The sequence below is a fragment of the Cyrtonyx montezumae genome, unplaced genomic scaffold (genome assembly GCF_038088225.1).
Source record: "Cyrtonyx montezumae isolate F1298 unplaced genomic scaffold, pur_monq_1.0 scaffold_22, whole genome shotgun sequence".
Classification (NCBI taxonomy): Eukaryota; Metazoa; Chordata; class Aves; order Galliformes; family Odontophoridae; genus Cyrtonyx; species Cyrtonyx montezumae.
This window is the reverse complement of record NW_027071959.1, coordinates 2,377,135-2,395,115: the sequence shown is the minus strand read 5'-3', so window position 1 is coordinate 2,395,115 and position 17,981 is coordinate 2,377,135. Positions and strand designations below refer to the sequence as shown.

The 17,981-nt window shown below is 48.0% G+C and overlaps 2 protein-coding genes across 2 annotated transcripts; both read right to left on the bottom strand.

Annotated features, from left to right (window-relative positions):
* Positions 1 to 581: 581 nt before the first annotated feature.
* On the bottom strand, positions 582 to 3,486 carry ATP5MG (ATP synthase membrane subunit g). Its single transcript, XM_065738450.1, has 3 exons — positions 3,382 to 3,486; positions 3,038 to 3,198; positions 582 to 750 (listed from the first exon to the last, which is right to left on the bottom strand). Exons 1-3 carry the CDS (start codon positions 3,443 to 3,445, stop codon positions 652 to 654), a joined length of 324 nt encoding a protein of 107 aa, XP_065594522.1. The 5' UTR covers positions 3,446 to 3,486; the 3' UTR covers positions 582 to 651.
* Positions 3,487 to 4,083: 597 nt separating this feature from the next.
* Positions 4,084 to 17,542, bottom strand: UBE4A (ubiquitination factor E4A). The gene is made up of 19 exons (XM_065738446.1): positions 17,391 to 17,542; positions 17,089 to 17,265; positions 16,151 to 16,263; positions 15,725 to 15,877; positions 15,456 to 15,615; positions 14,919 to 15,121; positions 14,351 to 14,542; positions 13,103 to 13,436; positions 12,727 to 12,853; positions 11,321 to 11,628; positions 10,390 to 10,522; positions 9,416 to 9,603; positions 8,521 to 8,621; positions 8,293 to 8,406; positions 6,601 to 6,775; positions 6,284 to 6,464; positions 5,554 to 5,701; positions 4,902 to 5,059; positions 4,084 to 4,639 (listed from the first exon to the last, which is right to left on the bottom strand). The coding sequence occupies exons 1-19, from the start codon at positions 17,509 to 17,511 to the stop codon at positions 4,501 to 4,503; spliced, it is 3,225 nt and encodes a 1,074-aa protein (XP_065594518.1). The 5' UTR covers positions 17,512 to 17,542; the 3' UTR covers positions 4,084 to 4,500.
* Between the last annotated feature and the right edge of the window lie 439 nt (positions 17,543 to 17,981).

Sequence of the window (17,981 nt, the reverse complement as noted above, 5' to 3'; positions counted from 1 at the left end):
GCTATATAGGTATAGCTCTACAGAATTTGTTTAAAAATAAGCAAGGTTGGACTTCTAGACAGCTCACACTTTTAGCCATGCATGAGTTAAGATGACATGTACAGTACCCTTTTGCTCACCTTCAGTCTTCCAGCACAAGTTTCACCTGAAACCAAACTGTATAAATGCCACAGACTGTATAATACCAAAGTATCTCCTTCTGTATACTTTAAAATACTGATTTCTCGTGTGTGCTCACTGCCTGATATTAAATACATTCAGAAACAAGTGATAGCATTTATATACTCAGTCTGAAATCACCAGTCTCTAGATTTCTGCAGCACTGTAGCTTGCTCCATGGAAGTTACACACACATCAGGTACAGAAGTTAAGCAGCAGTACTGACCAAAGCCAATACTGCCTCCTGTTTTGAGGGAGGGGCAGAGGAAAGAGAGTCATTTCCCACCACGTGCTGATGTGCTAAGGGGACTGCCCTTCAGGCAGCTGTGTCAGAGAAGCCATTCTCCACTACTGGTGACACTGCCAGGTCAGGGGCAGGCTCACATCCCAACCACCACAAAAAGACCACAACAACTCTACATCAGCTCCTGCCTTTATTTGTGTTAGGCTCAGGGCTGCAACAGCAAACACTGTGTTACTGAGGTCGAGTCTTCAAACATTATATCCAATCAGGCCACGTTTGCCTATGATCTCACCAATGTAAAACCACATCAGCACCTCTGTGGCCACCAAACCGTTCCTCAGCGCTTCCTGAAAGAGAAAAAGCCACAGTTTAGAATATTTGCTCCTGCAACAGCTTCCTTTCTTGCTCTTGTAATCAGACTCCACGCATGACTAGCTAAGCAGTCATCCAATTGGCAAGACAACAGTTTAAGCCAAAACCAGATGTGCAAGTCAGTGTTTGACACGTTCATCCCCCCCTCAACAGGCCCACGCTGTTAAAATGCTTCTAAAAACATAACGTACCACATCAACTGACATTTTATTTTAGAAGTGATCCTCTTAAAGGGCTCTAAAAACCATACCTGCAGGAAACAAATTCAATTTCAGGGCCAAGCGATGCACCAGACAGATGACACTGCTCTTCCAGGCTGCCAGGCAAATCCATTACCTACTCTCTCCGCTTGAGCAGACAGTGACGGAGCCAGGGAAGGGCAGCACAGCCCCGGTGCAGATGTGGAAGAGTTGAAACAACGCTGAAACGTTATAACACTTTCAACTCTTGACCCATAAGTGCTCTGAGCTTCAGTCAGCTGACAGCAGCTCACTTGTCTTTCGCAGCAGGAGAAAAGTATGTCAAGCGAGAATGCAGGTGGAGAAATCGGATCTTGAGAATACCACTCTGCGTGCTGATTACCTGTGGCTCACGAACTGCAACTGTCAGAGCCTGAAGACACTGCAGGACACTCCCACCCCTGAGCTTACCCCCTGTACATACGATTTTTTCTAAGTCTGGTACTGAACAGAATGCTCTGAGATGCCAGCCCTGAGTAACAGTGTTCAGCACACCTCCTTCAGCACACACTGATTCCCACGGGGAACGGTTTCACAAAGCTCTGAGGTTTGCTGAGAACACCACTCTGTGTTCCTTTCTTAACAAACACTGACCTCAGTGGCACTGTGCACTTCCTCTGCAGCATGGACAGCCAGCACTGCTCCTCTGCAAGCTGCAAATCTTATTTGTGCATGTTAAACCTATTTCCAAATTGCATTTGTTAGCCTAAGGAAGATATGATAGCATTCGATGTCATCCACAAAGCTGACAACAGAAATCCTCTGTTCAGATGAGGTTGCTTAGTGTGCTGAATTAAGCAAGGGCAGCAGCAGGAGGAAGGAAGCTGGTCTGACCCAGCTGTTCTGCAGGCAGCAGCGCAGCAGTAAAGCCTTAAAAACACAAGAGCTCTGAGGCAATGAGATGCCCCTGCAGAAGGATTTGGGAGAAACACAGGGAAAGGCCCATGGGTGGATGGTTGAGAAAAAATAACCCTTCAAGGCTTGTAGCAGAGGGCCCTTTTTAACAGCAGAAACCAACACTGTGAAAATAAGCTGACCAGCAGAAAAATAAAATGGTCACAAGCCTTAATGCACCTAAGTGAATTCCAACCTCATCTAAAATGAGGGAATCTCATGAGTGATCATAAGTTTACCTTATCTGGCTGACTTGTTCCCTATCCAGCTGATCAGATTTTCATACTGATTAAAGTTCTGGTTTGGGAAACACGTGATCAACAGAGACACAGCCAAACTGCAGCAAGAGATGATGTGCATCAGCTGACAGATCAGAGAGACCTGACGTCAGGCTCCAAAATGCAGCCTCAGCTCCCTCATGGTCGTGCAGGCAATGAGATGGGAGCTCACTGCAATGGGAGGCAGCACCACAGAGCTGCATGTCTCTGACTTGATTAACAAGACAAGGAGAACAGAGGATGTCCAGCTCGAGCAGGAGCTCCTCAGGGGCATAAAATACCATCCCAGCATGCCCAAAGGCAATCTGCCTTCACCTGTAACTGAGCCTAACCAGAACAGATCCTAAACCTCATCACAACAAAATACTCTGGAGATTAAATACACCTTATAATGCTCTTAATACCATGAAGAAGAAAATGAAAAACAAGTTGAACACCTGTTTGCTATACTAGCTCTATCACAGCGTTACTAACCCCCAAGGCCATGGTCAGAAATGCCCGTGGCAGAAGGAGTGCTGCAGATGCAAACCACGAATACCAATCCCCAGCTCTGTGAACACTCCTAATAAAAATGCAGCAGGGCAGAAGCCCCATAAACTACAGATGTATGACTGAACAGGTACCGAGCCACTGTCTGCTCTCAGTTCAGACTTCAGCTTTATCTTGTTATTTAATTATCTATTTTGCAAACACTGCTCCCGTGAGCGGCCCTGTCCAAGCAGACAACAACAGCAAGCAGAAGCAACGCTCTGAATGCAGTAAGGCATTTCGCAGCTCTTCCTGAGAACCGAGGGCCCAGAGGGAAGAGCACACGGCCTATTTCCATCCATCCCCGTTCAGCCAGCTGTTACCTTGACCGTGAGCTGCGCCAGGCGACCGGACTGAAAGCTCCTGACCATGGCCTTCATGCCGTCGATGGCCTTGGGGATCTCACCGGGAGTCGGAGGAGCGAGCTCGACCTTGGCGTAGTACCAGAACGTGGCCAGACGAGGCTTGGAGTAAGCCACAGCAGCTGGAAGGGACACAGGGAAGAGCAGGCAGGCTGAGCCCCGGCAGCGCGGAGCCCAGGCGCCCGCTCCCAGCGCAGGCCCAGCGCCCTTCCCCGCCGTCCGCAGCGCACGGATCCGGCGGAGGGCCGCGCCCAGCCCTCCCACCCCACCCCAGGAGGGGCACGGAGCGGCCGCCCCGCGCTCACCGCTGATGAGCTGCGGCCCGCGGGTGCCGATGCGCTGCAGCATCCTCTGCGCGGCCTGCGCCATGCCTGAAAGTCACCCCGCCGCCGCAGGACCCCGCCTGCCCGCAGCGCCTGCTCCTCGCGCGCCCGACGGGCGTCTGCCGCGGACAGCCCGCTCAGCGGAACAAGGACCCCGCACCACGTGCGCGGGGCGGGGCGAGCTGCGGTCTCCGGGTTCGAGACCCGCGCGGTGCCGCTGCTGCGCGCTCCCCGCCCCCCCCCCCCCCCCCCCCCCAAACGCGGCGATAAACAAGGCGAGGGACGGCGTGAAGGCAGAGAGGATTTATAGCGATCCTCGGCAGAACGTACACAGCCGGCGCGGAGGCAACGCAGCTCTTGCTGAGCTCTGGGGCGACGGGTGCTTTCGTTCACCGACCGCGACGAACCGCTGCTTACAAGCTCCACCAAATAACAGGCAGCCTTGTCATCCCTCCCTGCTGAAGCAGAGGCTTTTCTGCAACTAAAACCTCCCTACAGGAGCTCTATTAGCTGCTAGACCTTCACAGCCAACTGTACAAGTATCCTAAATATTGCATTTCGTCACCTCTTATTCCCATGTGTCAGCTGAAAAAGAAACCCCAGCACACACTCTGCATGTACCGTCCCCTTTCAGTCCCCGCCCCTATCCGGACTTCAGAGCTGCTGCATCGCTTTCACAGTAAACGAGATTACATCATTTTAACAACTTGGGAGTCAACAGCAACAGAGCAGAGGTTGGGGTAGCAAAGAACGTTTCTGGTGTCACTGGAAAAGTGATGTGGCAGTTGTTAGCCGACACGAAGAACAATTAGTATGGGGACGGCAGGAGGACAATCAGAAGGGGCTGAAACTTCCCAAGATGCAGAGAGGCAAGGAAGCTACAGTGCCATGGAAATTGTTGGTATTAAACAGTAATTCTTGAAAGGAAAGACAGAATAAGAGATAAAAGGAGGTACGAGGAGAGATTCCAGATGTGGTGCAATACACTGGATGTATTCTTCATTCACACGGCAAGTTTCATGGATGTGCTGGAGAAACTGCCATCACCACAAGACATTTATCTTGCCCACGATTGCACGTCTGGGTACAGAATCTTTGTTCTCAGTTCAGTGTGTCCTCCAGGTCCTCCTTCTGCTTTTTTCTCTCTGCAAGCCACTGCTGAATCTTTTCTTTAAGCTCTCTGTTTGGTCTTATCTGGTCCATAGTGAGTGGGCTCCGATTAAAAGGATCCGTCTGATCACTGAAAGAGAGCATTGAGGACATTACCCTGACAGCCCATTTGCTAGGGAAAAAAAAAGACTGGTCAGGAAGACCATTGCAATCTTCCTGCTGCTGCGTGGACTTACTCCAACACCAAGCCCATGTGTCACTGGATATCATGAGATACGTGAAATATATCACCCCAAGAACATACAGCCCACCCTAGCCCAAGCTTCCAACTTGGAAAAGCACAAGTCTGTGACAAAGGAAGCTTAACCTAAACAAGGATGCTCGTTTCACACCTGAGCAGGTGCCGGGCTATGGTTGATCGATCCACAGTGACTCGGGACGACGGCAGTATTACCGGGTCAGACATCAGAGTGCTCATGATAGGATCCAGGAACTCATCACAAGCATCTGCATATGTCTCCTCTTCCTGCTGCTGACGGTCTGCAAGAGACTGCCACGCACACACAGCTTTTAAAACCCAAGAATTCCCAGTGCTGTTTCAATTCTTGCAAAAACGGGTTCGCTTTTAACATCACCACGACTGAAAAAACACTTCACTGGGGCACAGAAATATCACAGCTGGTCAGGGTGGTGGCAGCATAAAAGAGCCACTGTTAGAATCACAAAAGCTTAGATCAAGAGCCTGATTTAACACACAAACACTCTGCTACTAGAAGGTGACAAACTTCAATAGCCAAGCCTCACTATAAGCCATCACACATTTCTTTTTCACGCTATAAGCTCATACACCTCTAGGCACATTCAAGAACTGCATGCTAAAGCTTTTACAGGTCTAGGGAATAAAGGAGCCTTCTCAGCTGTTCAAACGTGTGCTTCAGATAAAGCACCACTACCCAGAACCATGGCTCCATGGCAAAGTGCATCGATAAACAGATGGAAAAGGATGCCAGTTTTGTTTCTTTTTGGCTTTTATCTACTTCTCACCTTGATCCTCTCAGCCAGGTTACTGAATGCCACTATCATGTTGCCAGGCTTATTGATTTTCTTCAGAACCCTTACTGTCTGGGCAAAGAGTGTTGGTGAGTAGGAACGGCCATCCTTGGGTACTGTGGCACAGAAGTTTTCTTCGTCCCTGGACCACAGTTTGAAAGAGAGCAAGAGTTTAAGGATTTATATTTACCTGGCTGCAAAACACAGTGCCCTCAGCAGCTGTGTTACCAGAGCAACGAACTCGAGTTACAAGGCATCGAGAGAAAAGCTTGACCCTAATCAAACGTTTTTCCTAGGTCCTCTCCAAAGAGACCCACGGGATGAATTTAACTGTGATTATGCTCCACTTCCACTCCTACTAGCTGCCTTGCATGTCTACCCGATGTAATTTGAGTTACAGAAGAGCACACCACCATGCTTCTGAAAGGCCCATTAAGGACTTCTGTTAACAGAGCTCCAATGAGAACACTCCCACTCTGTGGCAAAGGAGGTCACAGGGCTCTGCTACCCCAGACCTAGCTCCATCTGCAGTTCCCATCCCAGTGCAGGTACTGTTGTGCATAACACAGTCCCACTTTAGGTCAAATTAGATTTCCAATTCCTTTCAAACATCACCAGTGTCCAACAGATGACAAAAACCTCTTTATACTCAAAAGGACCCAAAGGCCATTCTTCTCCACAAGCATTTGTGACACCCCACCTCCAGTGCTCCCCTGTCACGTACCCAAGGTTCAGGTAGATCGTACAGATGTCAGAAACTAGCTGCTGAGGTTTGAAGTCAAACTCGCTGAAATCCTTCACTTTCAAGGCTCCCATTTTAGGGCCAACCAGATGTTGCAGAAAATAGTTTAGCATGGAGATGATGCGTTCAGCAAGAAAAGGATGCACAAACAGGGACTTGATTTCTGGAACAGAAACCAATAGTTCCCTGAGCTTCACAGTAATCCAGTCCCTCTCTGACAATCCTTAAACTGAATTAGACCCAACTGATCCCCAGGGCAACGCAGTCCTCCAGGCCCCAGCAGGATTCCCTCTTTCTACCTGACGTCAGGAAGGCCAGAGTACCGATGGTTTCGTTGGACATGATGTTGTGGAAGCGAGCCAGCTGACCAAACATCTGCAGGCTGGACTCCTTTTCCCGACGAGCCTCCTGGGACAGGCTGTCCCACTCACCACGGTCCTTCTCTATCTGCTGAATTTTAATCTTACTCAGGTACTGAAAAGACACAACAGGGAAACATATGGGTGCAGCTGTGTGAGTAAAGCAGACTGAGTAAGGTGCTTTCCTTTCAGCCAGTCACTTCAGGGCACAGAAGAGGAACATGTGCTTGTTAGAGAAGCATGGAATACGTCTCCTGCAGCAGCCTCAGGAGAACAGGCAGTAAATAGGCAACAAAAGCTAACCTGGAGTGCTCCCTCATCCCCACCTGAGAGCATTAGCAGGGAGGTGCTAAAAACCAGAATGTCTGTAGTGAGTATTTTTTACATTCGGATGTAAACCTCTCCTCATAGAGCCTTCATTCTGTAACCTCCTGCCAGCACTGAGGTAGGCAGAAAAGAACTTCAGTGAACCAAGAAGACTGTCAGAAATGTTCAACGCAGCTTCTGAGTGCTCACACAGACAGCATCCACGTTCCTCCTCTGGTAAATCAGTAGAATGTTACCAACTCTTCCGATGGCAAATTCCACTTTAACAGCTCTAGGTAACATTAACAGAAAGCACCAAGTCTCACTGCTGGTCTGCCTGATCTCCAGTGAGATGGAGGCAGCAAAATCCAAGTGTGTTTTTCAAGGGTGGAATGCCATGAGTTAATCTGGTTTCAAAAGCTGTAACTTCAAAAGCAAGAAATAAGAGCTCACTTGTGTTACAACGCCTTTGTGTTCTCACCACTCTAAGAAAATGAATGGCCAGTCCTCAGATATTATCTGCTCCACTCTGACAGGGGCCAGATGTAGAAGGAAATGGTTGAGCATTTGAAAGGGCCCATAACTGGATAACTTTAAGAATACGCACAATTGCTCATACTGACAAATCATATGAAGTCTGCAGATGTTCAAACCCAGACATGCAGTATCCACGTGACCTGTCTGAGCTGCCAGCCTCCATTGTGCCCCAGGTAAAAGCTCCACAAAAGCCCTTTCTGGCAACAGCAAGAAGCTCTGGAAGGCATGGTGAGCCAATCATCACGCATCAGGGACACAAATCCAGCTGAAACTTGCCTTGCAAACCTAACGGAAAATTGCCTAGAGACAAAAGGTCCTTATTAGCCTACACCACCTGAGGAAAGGCCAAGGGGATTTGATAATCAAAAACTGCAGAACTCATTTAAAGCCTGGCTGCATTCACGTTAACAACAGGCAGGTTTCCTTCCGACCCTGCTAGCATTCTCAATCTGGGAAGAAAAAAAGAAAGCTCGTTTTTGTTTGTTGTTCTGACCCATCTCCCAGGACAAAGGGGAATGGAATAAAGTGCCCTGTGTGCAATGTCCCAGACCCCATCATACTTCTGCCATAATCCCTTCCTCCGTGGCATTTGCTATGGCAGACTCGATGCTTTTAAGATCACAAACCTGTCTCAGTTGAGTTTCCCAGCAAGTACCTACTGCAAGGACTCATCCAAAGAACGAGACCATATTAATATTGTTCTAGAGATAAAAGGCCAGTGCTGTCATCAGCCATCTATAAGAAGCACTTCCCTGCAGGATGTCTCATGCATATATACACAAACCCTACCTGTATGGCTTCATCCAACAGGAAAATTGCATCGTTCATGAGCAAATTAAGAAAGCGCAGGAAAAGAGGGGGATTCATTGCCTCTAGGTTCTCTGAGGCATAATCAGCCAAAGCCTGCAAGTAACAAGAATGGTCACTGCTGTGGCACAGTCCAAACTGCAAGACACAAATGGATATGCTCCATGAAGAGCTACACAGACACGCTTACATTTACGCAGCTTGCCTCACCTTTATGCTCTGTCGGTATGAATCCGTGCCCCACATGTACCTCAGGATGGGATACATTGGACGGCGGTAGTTGAACTTCTGCTCAAACTGATGGGGGTCACCTGGACATAAGCAGAAGTGAGAGCACTGTGTTTTGGCTGTGAGCACAGGCAGGGATTTTTAATTCCTTTCCAACCTTTGCTCAGCACTCCGCGGGAGCAGGCTGCGTTTCCTTCAGAAAGCTGACATGCTGACTGCCTAGTTGGGGTGCTGCATGCAGGCAGCCAAAGCACAGTCTCACCATCACTTCCTCAGCAAAAGGGTCCAGCACATTCTACCACTGCTGTGACCAGGCCTGAGCTAAGCATCCACAGGGTACATACAACGGGCAAGGCCTGGGGAATGAGAGCCAGGGGGAGGCACGAGCAGCTGCTGGGATCACAGCTTTTTAAGATCACCACAGCAGCTCCCAGGATACTCTTACAATAGCAGTAATGGACAGTCAGCGTGCCTGACAGCATCCCAAGCAGGAACAGACACAACCAAGTGAGAAGGGCAGCACCTCCTGCTCTTGATTTCAAAGAGCAGGAAGTGCCAATCATCCGTAGGGCTGCAGGAAAACAACTGAGTCCAACAGAACCCCCTGGGAAGGAAAACAACTGCCTCAGCTGCATATATGCATTTCCTCCAACAGCATGTGTTTCCTATTGCCCTCAGGGGACTATAAAAAGCAGCTCCTGGAGAAGTCAGAGACCTGTCACCAACTTCAAAACAACACAACCGACAGGAGCTCTGCTGGAATACAGCTGAGCACTTGAACACAGCACAGAGAGATTCCTTCTCTTGCACTGAAGTACTTCCAAACCTGAATACAAACTTTACAGAAGGAAGGTGCCTCTCCACCTTCCATGCTTACCAGTAAACTCAATATCCACAAAGACTTTGATAAGTGCCTCAGCGAGATGGGCAGCGTGTTGGTAAGAGCAGAACACTCTTTTGCGATGGAACACACTGGAGACAAGTGGATTCTGGGCCTGATCTAAATGAGGCATCACAGCTTCCAGCACTTCTGCCAGCTTGGCTCGCAGATGAGGGTTTTTCATTCTGTCAGTGAAAAAAAGCAAAACAGTACCACAGTAGAATTCAAAGGGACCCTTAAAAAAGATCAACCCCAATATGTTCCTGTAACAACTAGCAAAACGTCGCTAACAAAGCAGTTTCTTATGTCATACAGGAGCACAAAGCAAAGCATCCCTGTTAAAAGGCACACAGGTTCTGCTGGGAACATCTTATTCTTCGCATCTCTACCAACTCCCACTCAAAATCCTTCCAGAATTAGTTTTTATTGAATGCAATGCTTTAATCCACACCCAGATGATCACAACCAGCACCTACGTTCTACATAACACCATGCTCATTTGTTTCCATGTATACAGCACCACGGGAAGCAGCAAAGAAATCTCACAGGTACATTTTGATGAGCTAGTGATTTCCAGCTGCTGCCAGCGTAACCAGAAAGCACAGAAGTAACTTCTTCAAGTAGTAAGAAGCATTGGAAGTGTTGAAAAACTCACTCAGCAACATCTAGAGCTGAGCAGCCAAACTTCCATCTCTCAGTGCTCTCTGGCACCTAGCTTCTAGGTGACTAAGCTGCCACACAGTATGACTAACCAAGCACTGAGACACTCAGCATTCTGTTTGCCTCATGTGAAGCACAAGCTCTTCAGACAGCTTCCAGTGCCTTCTGTGAGCACAATTTAATTTTTCCAATGAGATCGAGCTACTGATGTATCAGCCAAGCCTCAAGACACCTCTGACAACTTCCACTTTTGTTTCTATCCAGGTGCTGTGCAGTATGAGTAAAGGGCCTGCACCTGGGGCTGTACATACCTCTCCACATCACCCATGAAAACAGTAACAAAGTGAAGGATGTGCTCCAGAGAATCAGCAGAAGTCTCCAAGATGTCATCAGCAAAACGCCGCAGGAAAATGAAGAAGTCACCCAAATTATCTGCAAAGAATTCTGTGAGGAGAGATTGCCTGTTAGTTCATCGGGCAGCTCCCACAGCTTGTGTTCTGGCCTTCAGGGCACTTTGCTTACCTCTCTAATTCTGATTAAGGTTTCAGAACTAAGGAGTTTTATGAGAACAGCAAAATCATGAAGAATACACAGCCTGAAGAAATCTGATGCATGGGATTCGCTTTGCTCATCTCAGAAGTCACTTTACAGGGTGACACACAGCAGCTATCCACTGACATTATGTGCTGCTACACAGCAGAAGCTCAGGGGAAGATAATCTCTACATGACAGAACTTTGTGCACAGGAAGAATGGTAAATCAGTGCAGGATTTGGCCAAACCTAGCAACCTGGCAATGCGTAGGATCTTCAAAAGGTCAGCAGCAATCAAAATCTGAAGTGTGTTTCCCTGAAAGAGCTGCAAATGTTGCAAGAGTTAATGACCCTCTTCAAAGAGGATATTCTCTGCAAAGAAAAATGCTATCAGCAGTAGCACTGTGTCCTCTCCCCTGGAAAGCAAAGCACTTCCTTGGACAGCTCTTCCTGTATTCACCTAGACAGCACCAGGACTCGCTTGCTGGATTCACTGAGAGATCTCAGCCTGTTCTGGAGGTTATGATCTCGGTGCTGACATCTTTGAAGTTGCAGTTACATGTTCTATAACTTGCCCTTCACGAAGCTAAACGTTAAGGGGAACATCTTAAGGAACAGGGCCACATATGCATGAACATTCTGAACAGAGTGCTTCTTAAGCTACTTCAGATTCAGACCGTTACAGCATGAACCAGCAGAAGTGGCTTCACCTGGTACGTAGGCCAACGCACTGTATTCCACTCCTGGCAATGGAAACGTCAGTTCTAGAGGCTCGGTCCCTTGGTTTCCTATAGCCAGCTGTACCAGCAGAACTGCCATGGACACCTGCAGATTCAGACAGTTCTGCAGCATCTGTGGCTCTGTCATCGCTGTCTTTGTGGACAGATAGATGGTCATCAGGCGTTCAAACTGCTCCCTGAGGCTGTCAGCAGCAGGGCTAGAACTCTGCTGAGCTTCTCGCCACGCTACCTGCAGGCGGTGAAGGCTTTGGTTTATCTTTACCATCTGGTCATGCAACCTATTCCAGGAAAAACAAGGCAAGAGATCAGAAAAGATGCAATTAAGCTTAGTACAGACTGCCTAAGCAAGACAGAAGTCACTGTGCTTGTTAGTTAGAACTTAGCCCCCTTGTTAGAGACGCTCTGTGCAGCAGGAAAGTATCTTTTCTGTTTAAAGTATTTCCCTCCAAATAATCTGTTTCAGGGGTCAGTAACAAGAAGTGCTTAAAGAAAGGCAAGCCAGGGCTTGAGAGGACAAGAAATCCTCCTGAAATACCAAAGAGCAGCAGCTCCTCCAGAGCACTCAGCAGTGGTGCAGACAACGAGCCCACACAGCTGCAGACCTTGTTAGGTTACCAAGGTCAGGGTGTGGGTAAGCCTTGGAGGTGACATTTTCAGTTTCCCAGCAACAAGCCACTTGCATAATTTTTTATCTATTTCTATATTTAGATAATAACCAGAAGGGGACTATGCTTGAATCAGTGGTGACCTCACAGTATCCAGGCAACAATTTAGAGAAGAAAGCTATAAAAATAGTGCATTCTGGTGTCCAGAAAATTGTTTCCTGGAAACGACCAGCTACCTTGCACTGCTGCTTCAAATAAGAACAGTTTAGTGGAGCAGTTCAGACACCTCACACCAGGCAAGCACTCTGCTGTTGAGATCATCCCCAGTAGATAAGGGAGAGGACAGAGGCCTGCTGTCCCAGAGAAGGTACCAGAACTGAGCGAGCAGTGCCAATCCAGCACCTAGCTATGAAAATACTATAAGTCACGTGGATTCTGCAAGGCTGTGAGCTCCGACTGAACACAAGCGAGCAAAATTCTTTGCCAAATTAGTCAGCCTGATGCTCAAGCTGTCAGTCAAAATGCATTTGGCAACTCAACTGGTATGCTCTGAACTGTGAATATTTAGTAAAACTCCATGTAACCATATGCAGATGCATAACAGCACTGGGAACAATCTTTTACCTGAAGCTTGAGCATTATTTCTGAATATTAATTATTTAAACGTGCAGACATAAAACCTCTCTCAAAGTGTATGCCTCAGGAGCACCTCTAACACCTCCTGAGAGGCCAGCTCTGTAAGAACACACCCAGCTCTAGAATTATTATTACCTGTGAAATCCTAAGTGAAGGGTGTACTGTGTTAGAACCAGGTTTTCTGTCACCAGATTATAGCTGTTTGCAAACTCTGGCTCTTGTTCAGTCACAGCAGGTATCAAACACGTTTCTTTTTCCAAACCTAGAATAAAAAGCATCTTTGCATTAAGCTTTGTGAAGGAACAAGGGCTCAAGAGAGCTCCTACTGATAATACAAAATGACTGCAAGTGACACTGGCAGTGTTTCATTTGCATTCACCTCTTCCTTCTTTCCTTTTGTAGTTTCTCACTTAACTCTCCCTTTACCAGTGTACAGCAAGAGTGCATTGGAGAGGTAAGAACTGAGAAGACCCCTTTTTCCTTCACTTGCTCCCACAGGTTTTGTGCATACCTTTCATATGTACATTCTTACTCCTCTGCTCCTCTTCATTCAGCTCCTTCAGGGCACAGTAAGTGGGGTTAAAGGTTAGCAGCCTAGGAGATTTTGGTTTGCAGAAGGGCTGACACAGCTTCAGGAGGGCAGCTCCCAAATTCAGGAAGAAGGCATCTGAGGCATACATCTGGAAGAAGATCTCTGGCATCTGATTAGCCCAAATTTTGGTACGGCCTGAGTTAGCGTGGAGACAGTTTCCCAACCAGGAGAGGATCCTGTGCTTCGTCTCTGGAGACAACTGCAGCAGGTTCTTGAACATCTGGTAGATCTTCTCGTGGAACTGGGCCATAAACTGTTACAGGGGGCAGAAAATGGTTGAAGGAGTCAGAGGTAGAAGGCTTCTTTTAACTACCTCATTAATGCTTCCAGAGATGTCCCAGGTCCAGACTACATCCCACTCTCAAACGGAAGGATTTTCAAAGTAAATTATCATTGTGACACATGTATTAATCACCACTCAGACACGTTATGAATAGCTCAAAACCTGAGGCCAGAATAATTAACAACACACTGCAATGCAAGCTGTTTCTGTGGGAAACACAAGCAAAATTCTTCGCACATTTTTGGGCAGAAACAACCTCGAAAGAAAGCATGGCTGGAAATCATATTCTCTGTGAAAAACACCTGCACCTGAGCATTGCTCCCCTGTAGAATGAGGCTGTGTTTGTGTCCTCTTTTGTGATGCTTCTCTCTTCTGAAATTACCTAAGATCCTACTTGCACAGTTGATCTCAGGAGGGAAGCTATTTAATTTCACTGAGAAAGAGGGTTGCTCGTCATTCTATCTGCTTGTGAGCCAGTGCTTTAATTATAGCAACACTACTGAGAAAACTATTTCACAGTAATTACATCAAAGGTAGATTATCCCCATATACCATCTTAAGCTATAGTGCTGCCCTACAGGTACCCTAACATTTTCCCAAAGCTCAGAAAGCTACTTTGGAAGTGATCACCTCTTAAGTTGCAGAAACATGAGGTCAATATAAGACTTTAGATACAACCTGAGTAAGCAGTTACACCCAGCCACATCTTACAGATGGAGAATCTATAGGCTAAAGTGGTTCTACAACTTGCTTAGCCACAATGCAAGCTATTGAAGAGCCAGCAAAGGAACACAACCCCAGTAACACCTCTTCTCATTTGAGCCCAGAAGCACAGAGACCAATGAAACCCACTGGGAAGCAGCATGGTTACACTTCAGTCTCACCTGATGAATGTTGGATTCCTGCACCTTGATCTCCTGTGGACTGGATCGGGATGGATTCAAGAAATACCCGTGATTCTCTATGACACCAGGAGTCTTTAGCAAGCAGGAGATACTTAAAATGGCACCTAACAAAGTCTTCTGGTACATCTGTCCATTGCTAGGATCCTTGGGCTGAATGTACCCTGCAAAAACCTAGGGAAAACAGTTGAACATGCAGAAGCCTAAATGAAATGCAGTCATCAGAATTGCATTGCGAAGACGAATTTCTAAAAAATGAGAAGAGCAGGAGAAGTAATCAGGGTCACAAAAGAAATTACAGTTAGAAAAAACAGCCACTGAACAGATTACTGGTACATGAGAAGTACAGGCTTCTAGGACTACTGTCTGCTTTCCCCTTGTCACGTGCAAACTATTTTTTCACTTCTTCTACCTCTTGTCCTTTTGAGTGATGCCACAGAAGCATTCATTGGACAGCGCTAAGATGACACTACTCCAACCAGTTGGGCTTCCCCATAACAGACAACAAGAAAAGAAAGTTAACAGCTCTGGACAGCTGAAGAGCACGCACCTTTGCTATATCTTTCTGCTTCGTGAAATAGAGGATCACATCCAGGTAAGTGTACAGCAGGATCTGGCAAAGGTCCAAGTCCTTGATCCTGCTCAGTAAAATATCAAACACCGGAACCATGACCTCCCCAAACGTCCGCACTTCCTCATCCATCGTTAAGGCCTCTATGACCTCCTCAAGAAACTCAGTCATGTCTTCAAAATCTAGCAGGGGACACAAGAGCATTACTGACAACAGAGCAGCCCAACCTTACAGCGTGCATACACAACAACCCAAATTAATTTAATGACAAAAGGAGACAAAGCTTGATCCTTTGTCGGTCCTGCTGGCTACAACGACTTTAAAACTTTACTTGCTAGAATTCAGAGTGCCTTTTAGAGCCACTTCCTCAGTGGGGACAGGAGATCTCACTGTCATTCTGACTGCAAAATTTAAACCTTCAAAGGACTGAATACGCTTGCAGAAAAAACACAGCTAGAACAAAACAGAAAGCCTCACAACTCTAATAGTAACCTTGCTGAGACATAAAGAGCTTACGTGCTCCTCTCAATGCTTCCAGCATCAGGTCCACCAGCTGCTCATACACATTTTGGTTGACATAAATCTCCGGGGTAAGAAGAACAGTGTGAGCATTTGACACAGTCAGATTTCGGCAGCGCACAGCAAAGGGCAGCAAGTTCTCTGGAACCTTGGTAATCTGTATAAAAAGAACAAAACAGATCTGAGGTTGTACACCTGCCTCTTGCCATGAAAAGACCAGCTTTTAGACAACAAAGTTACCTCATTCCTCAGAAACTTCTACCCACCTCTTCTCTTGCCCTCTGGAAACAAGCATAGAGGTAGCGTAGAATTTGTTTCTCCCCTGCATCTCGATCTGCAGAGAGATTCTGTGTGCCAGCAGAGGTCATGTAAATCAGGTTGTTTCCAGGCTCCTGGAGCAGCAGGCGGGTAAACAGCGCCTAGACACAAGTCAGAACAGCTTGAAAATGAAAAGGCTCCAGGAAAGAGAGGAATCACTTCATGGAAAAAAAATAATAAAAGAATTTGATATATTTTAAAAGCAGAGCACGCACTTACAAAGCTCTCCACACCTGTCACCACTACAGGACAACCTATCTCAAATAGAAGATACTGAATTCCACACTGAGAAATAGGGTTTTATCCCTTGTAGCACCAATGCTGCCTCTGTCTGGGCATATCTGCACAGGATATGAGGCATGCAGTCATTATACCTGCTCGATGTTGTCCATGTCAAGCCAGTCTTGGTCATCCAGATCTGCAGCCATTTCTTCCAAATACACACAACGAGCTGGAATCCCATTTCCACTCTTCATGCTGGGATCACCTGATGAGAACATAAATAATCTGTTGTCCTGATTGACAGAATAACTGCAGGAAGTGAAATCTGCAAGTAGGATCCTGCCTGTGGCAGAGGTATTCATCTGCTACCAGCTGCTGCAGGGAAGCACTGCCCATCTCTCAGCATCCCTGTCCAATTTCTCACAGATCTGATGAGCTCAAAACACATTTCATTAGGGAATCCAGCAAGCCATTTTTCTGCAAGCACACAACCCACATCATTAGAAGATGCACTCTTACACTGATATCACTGGTAGGAAACTGTTTTGGGGTACTACACGGTTTGTCACGAGACCCCAAGCTCTTGGGGAGCTTCTCTGTTCACATCCTTGCCCCACGGGGCCTCACTCAGCAGGAGCAGCACGAGCTGCTGGTGCCAGGGGTGCCACACTAGAGCCAGTTCAGAGACATGCCAGGCAACACTTGCATTTGCTGCATGCAAAGGATGACACTCAGAGGTGGTAGCTCTCAGGACTGTTGTTTCAAGGACAGAGGCAGAAACAGTCTTTCACAGCAGTTGTGTAATGTTGTTTTCTCTGACTGTTACAGGTGAAAAGCAAACACTCTGTTCAAGGTTCTGGGAACACAAGATATGAACCAGCTGCATGGTTCGAGGACACAGGCCTTTTCCACTGCATTCCTCCCACGCTGTTTTACACCAGTACAGCAAGCAGAGCACAGAATGCTTTTGAGGAGGGGCCGTGCCTCCTTCTGTTCACTCAGAGGACAGAACACCACCAGCATCCCACCCCCCCGAGGCCCTACGCAAGCCTCCACAAGGAAACGACTGCAGGACAGCACCAGCACTCACTGTTGTCAAGAGTGATGAGAAAGATCCTTTGGATCATGTGATTGATGTTGAGCTGCTCACACAGCTCCCTCTGGGAGCGGAAAGAGCGGCTGATCTCAGCCACAGAATAATCGCAGTCATCGAGGCTCTCGGACACGCTGTTGTCAGAGTCATCCTGGCTGACCGAAGTTTCCTCTCCTGCAAAAACAAAGCTCCTCTTCAGCACCCACAGCCGAGGATCGGCTTTACTGAAACACACGGCACCAGCGAGCAGCCTGCTGCCCCTCGGGCTCCCCGCAGGCCCCTCGCGGCCCGGCCCTGACCTGCCAGCTGCCGCAGCTGCTGCTTCTGACCGGCGGCGAACTGCTTGGCGTCGGCGAGGGAGCTGAAGAGCGCGGCGAAAGGGTTGCCGGAGATGCTGTTGTTGTTCTCCTGATCGGTCATCTCCACTCAGCGCCGCGCCATGCGGGCCGGGCCGGCCTGCGGTGACGGCAACGAACCGAACCGAACCGAACCGAACCGAACCGAACCGAACCGCACCGCACCGGGCGGGCCCCGCACCCAGCTCCGGCTCGGCCAAACCGCGGGCGTCACCGCGGCGCGGTCTAATGACGTCATCACGAGCGCCGGAAGTAGGGGCGGAGGGGCCGGAGCGTGGCACTGTGCTGTAGCGCCCTCTGGCGCCCGGGAGGGCACCGGCATGGAAAGTGCGTTAATTAGCTAATAAATTAGCTAACGTCGGAATTCACACGCTTATACACAAGCCGTCCGGCTTTTGAGCGTTGATTTATGGATGTCATGCGTTGGCATCCGTGTACGTGGCGGCGTTTTAGAGCCGCGGGGATGCGGCACTTGGGGCTGTGGTTTAGTGGCACGGTTTAGGGCCGCGCTGGGGTCGGGCTCGGGGCTCTTGG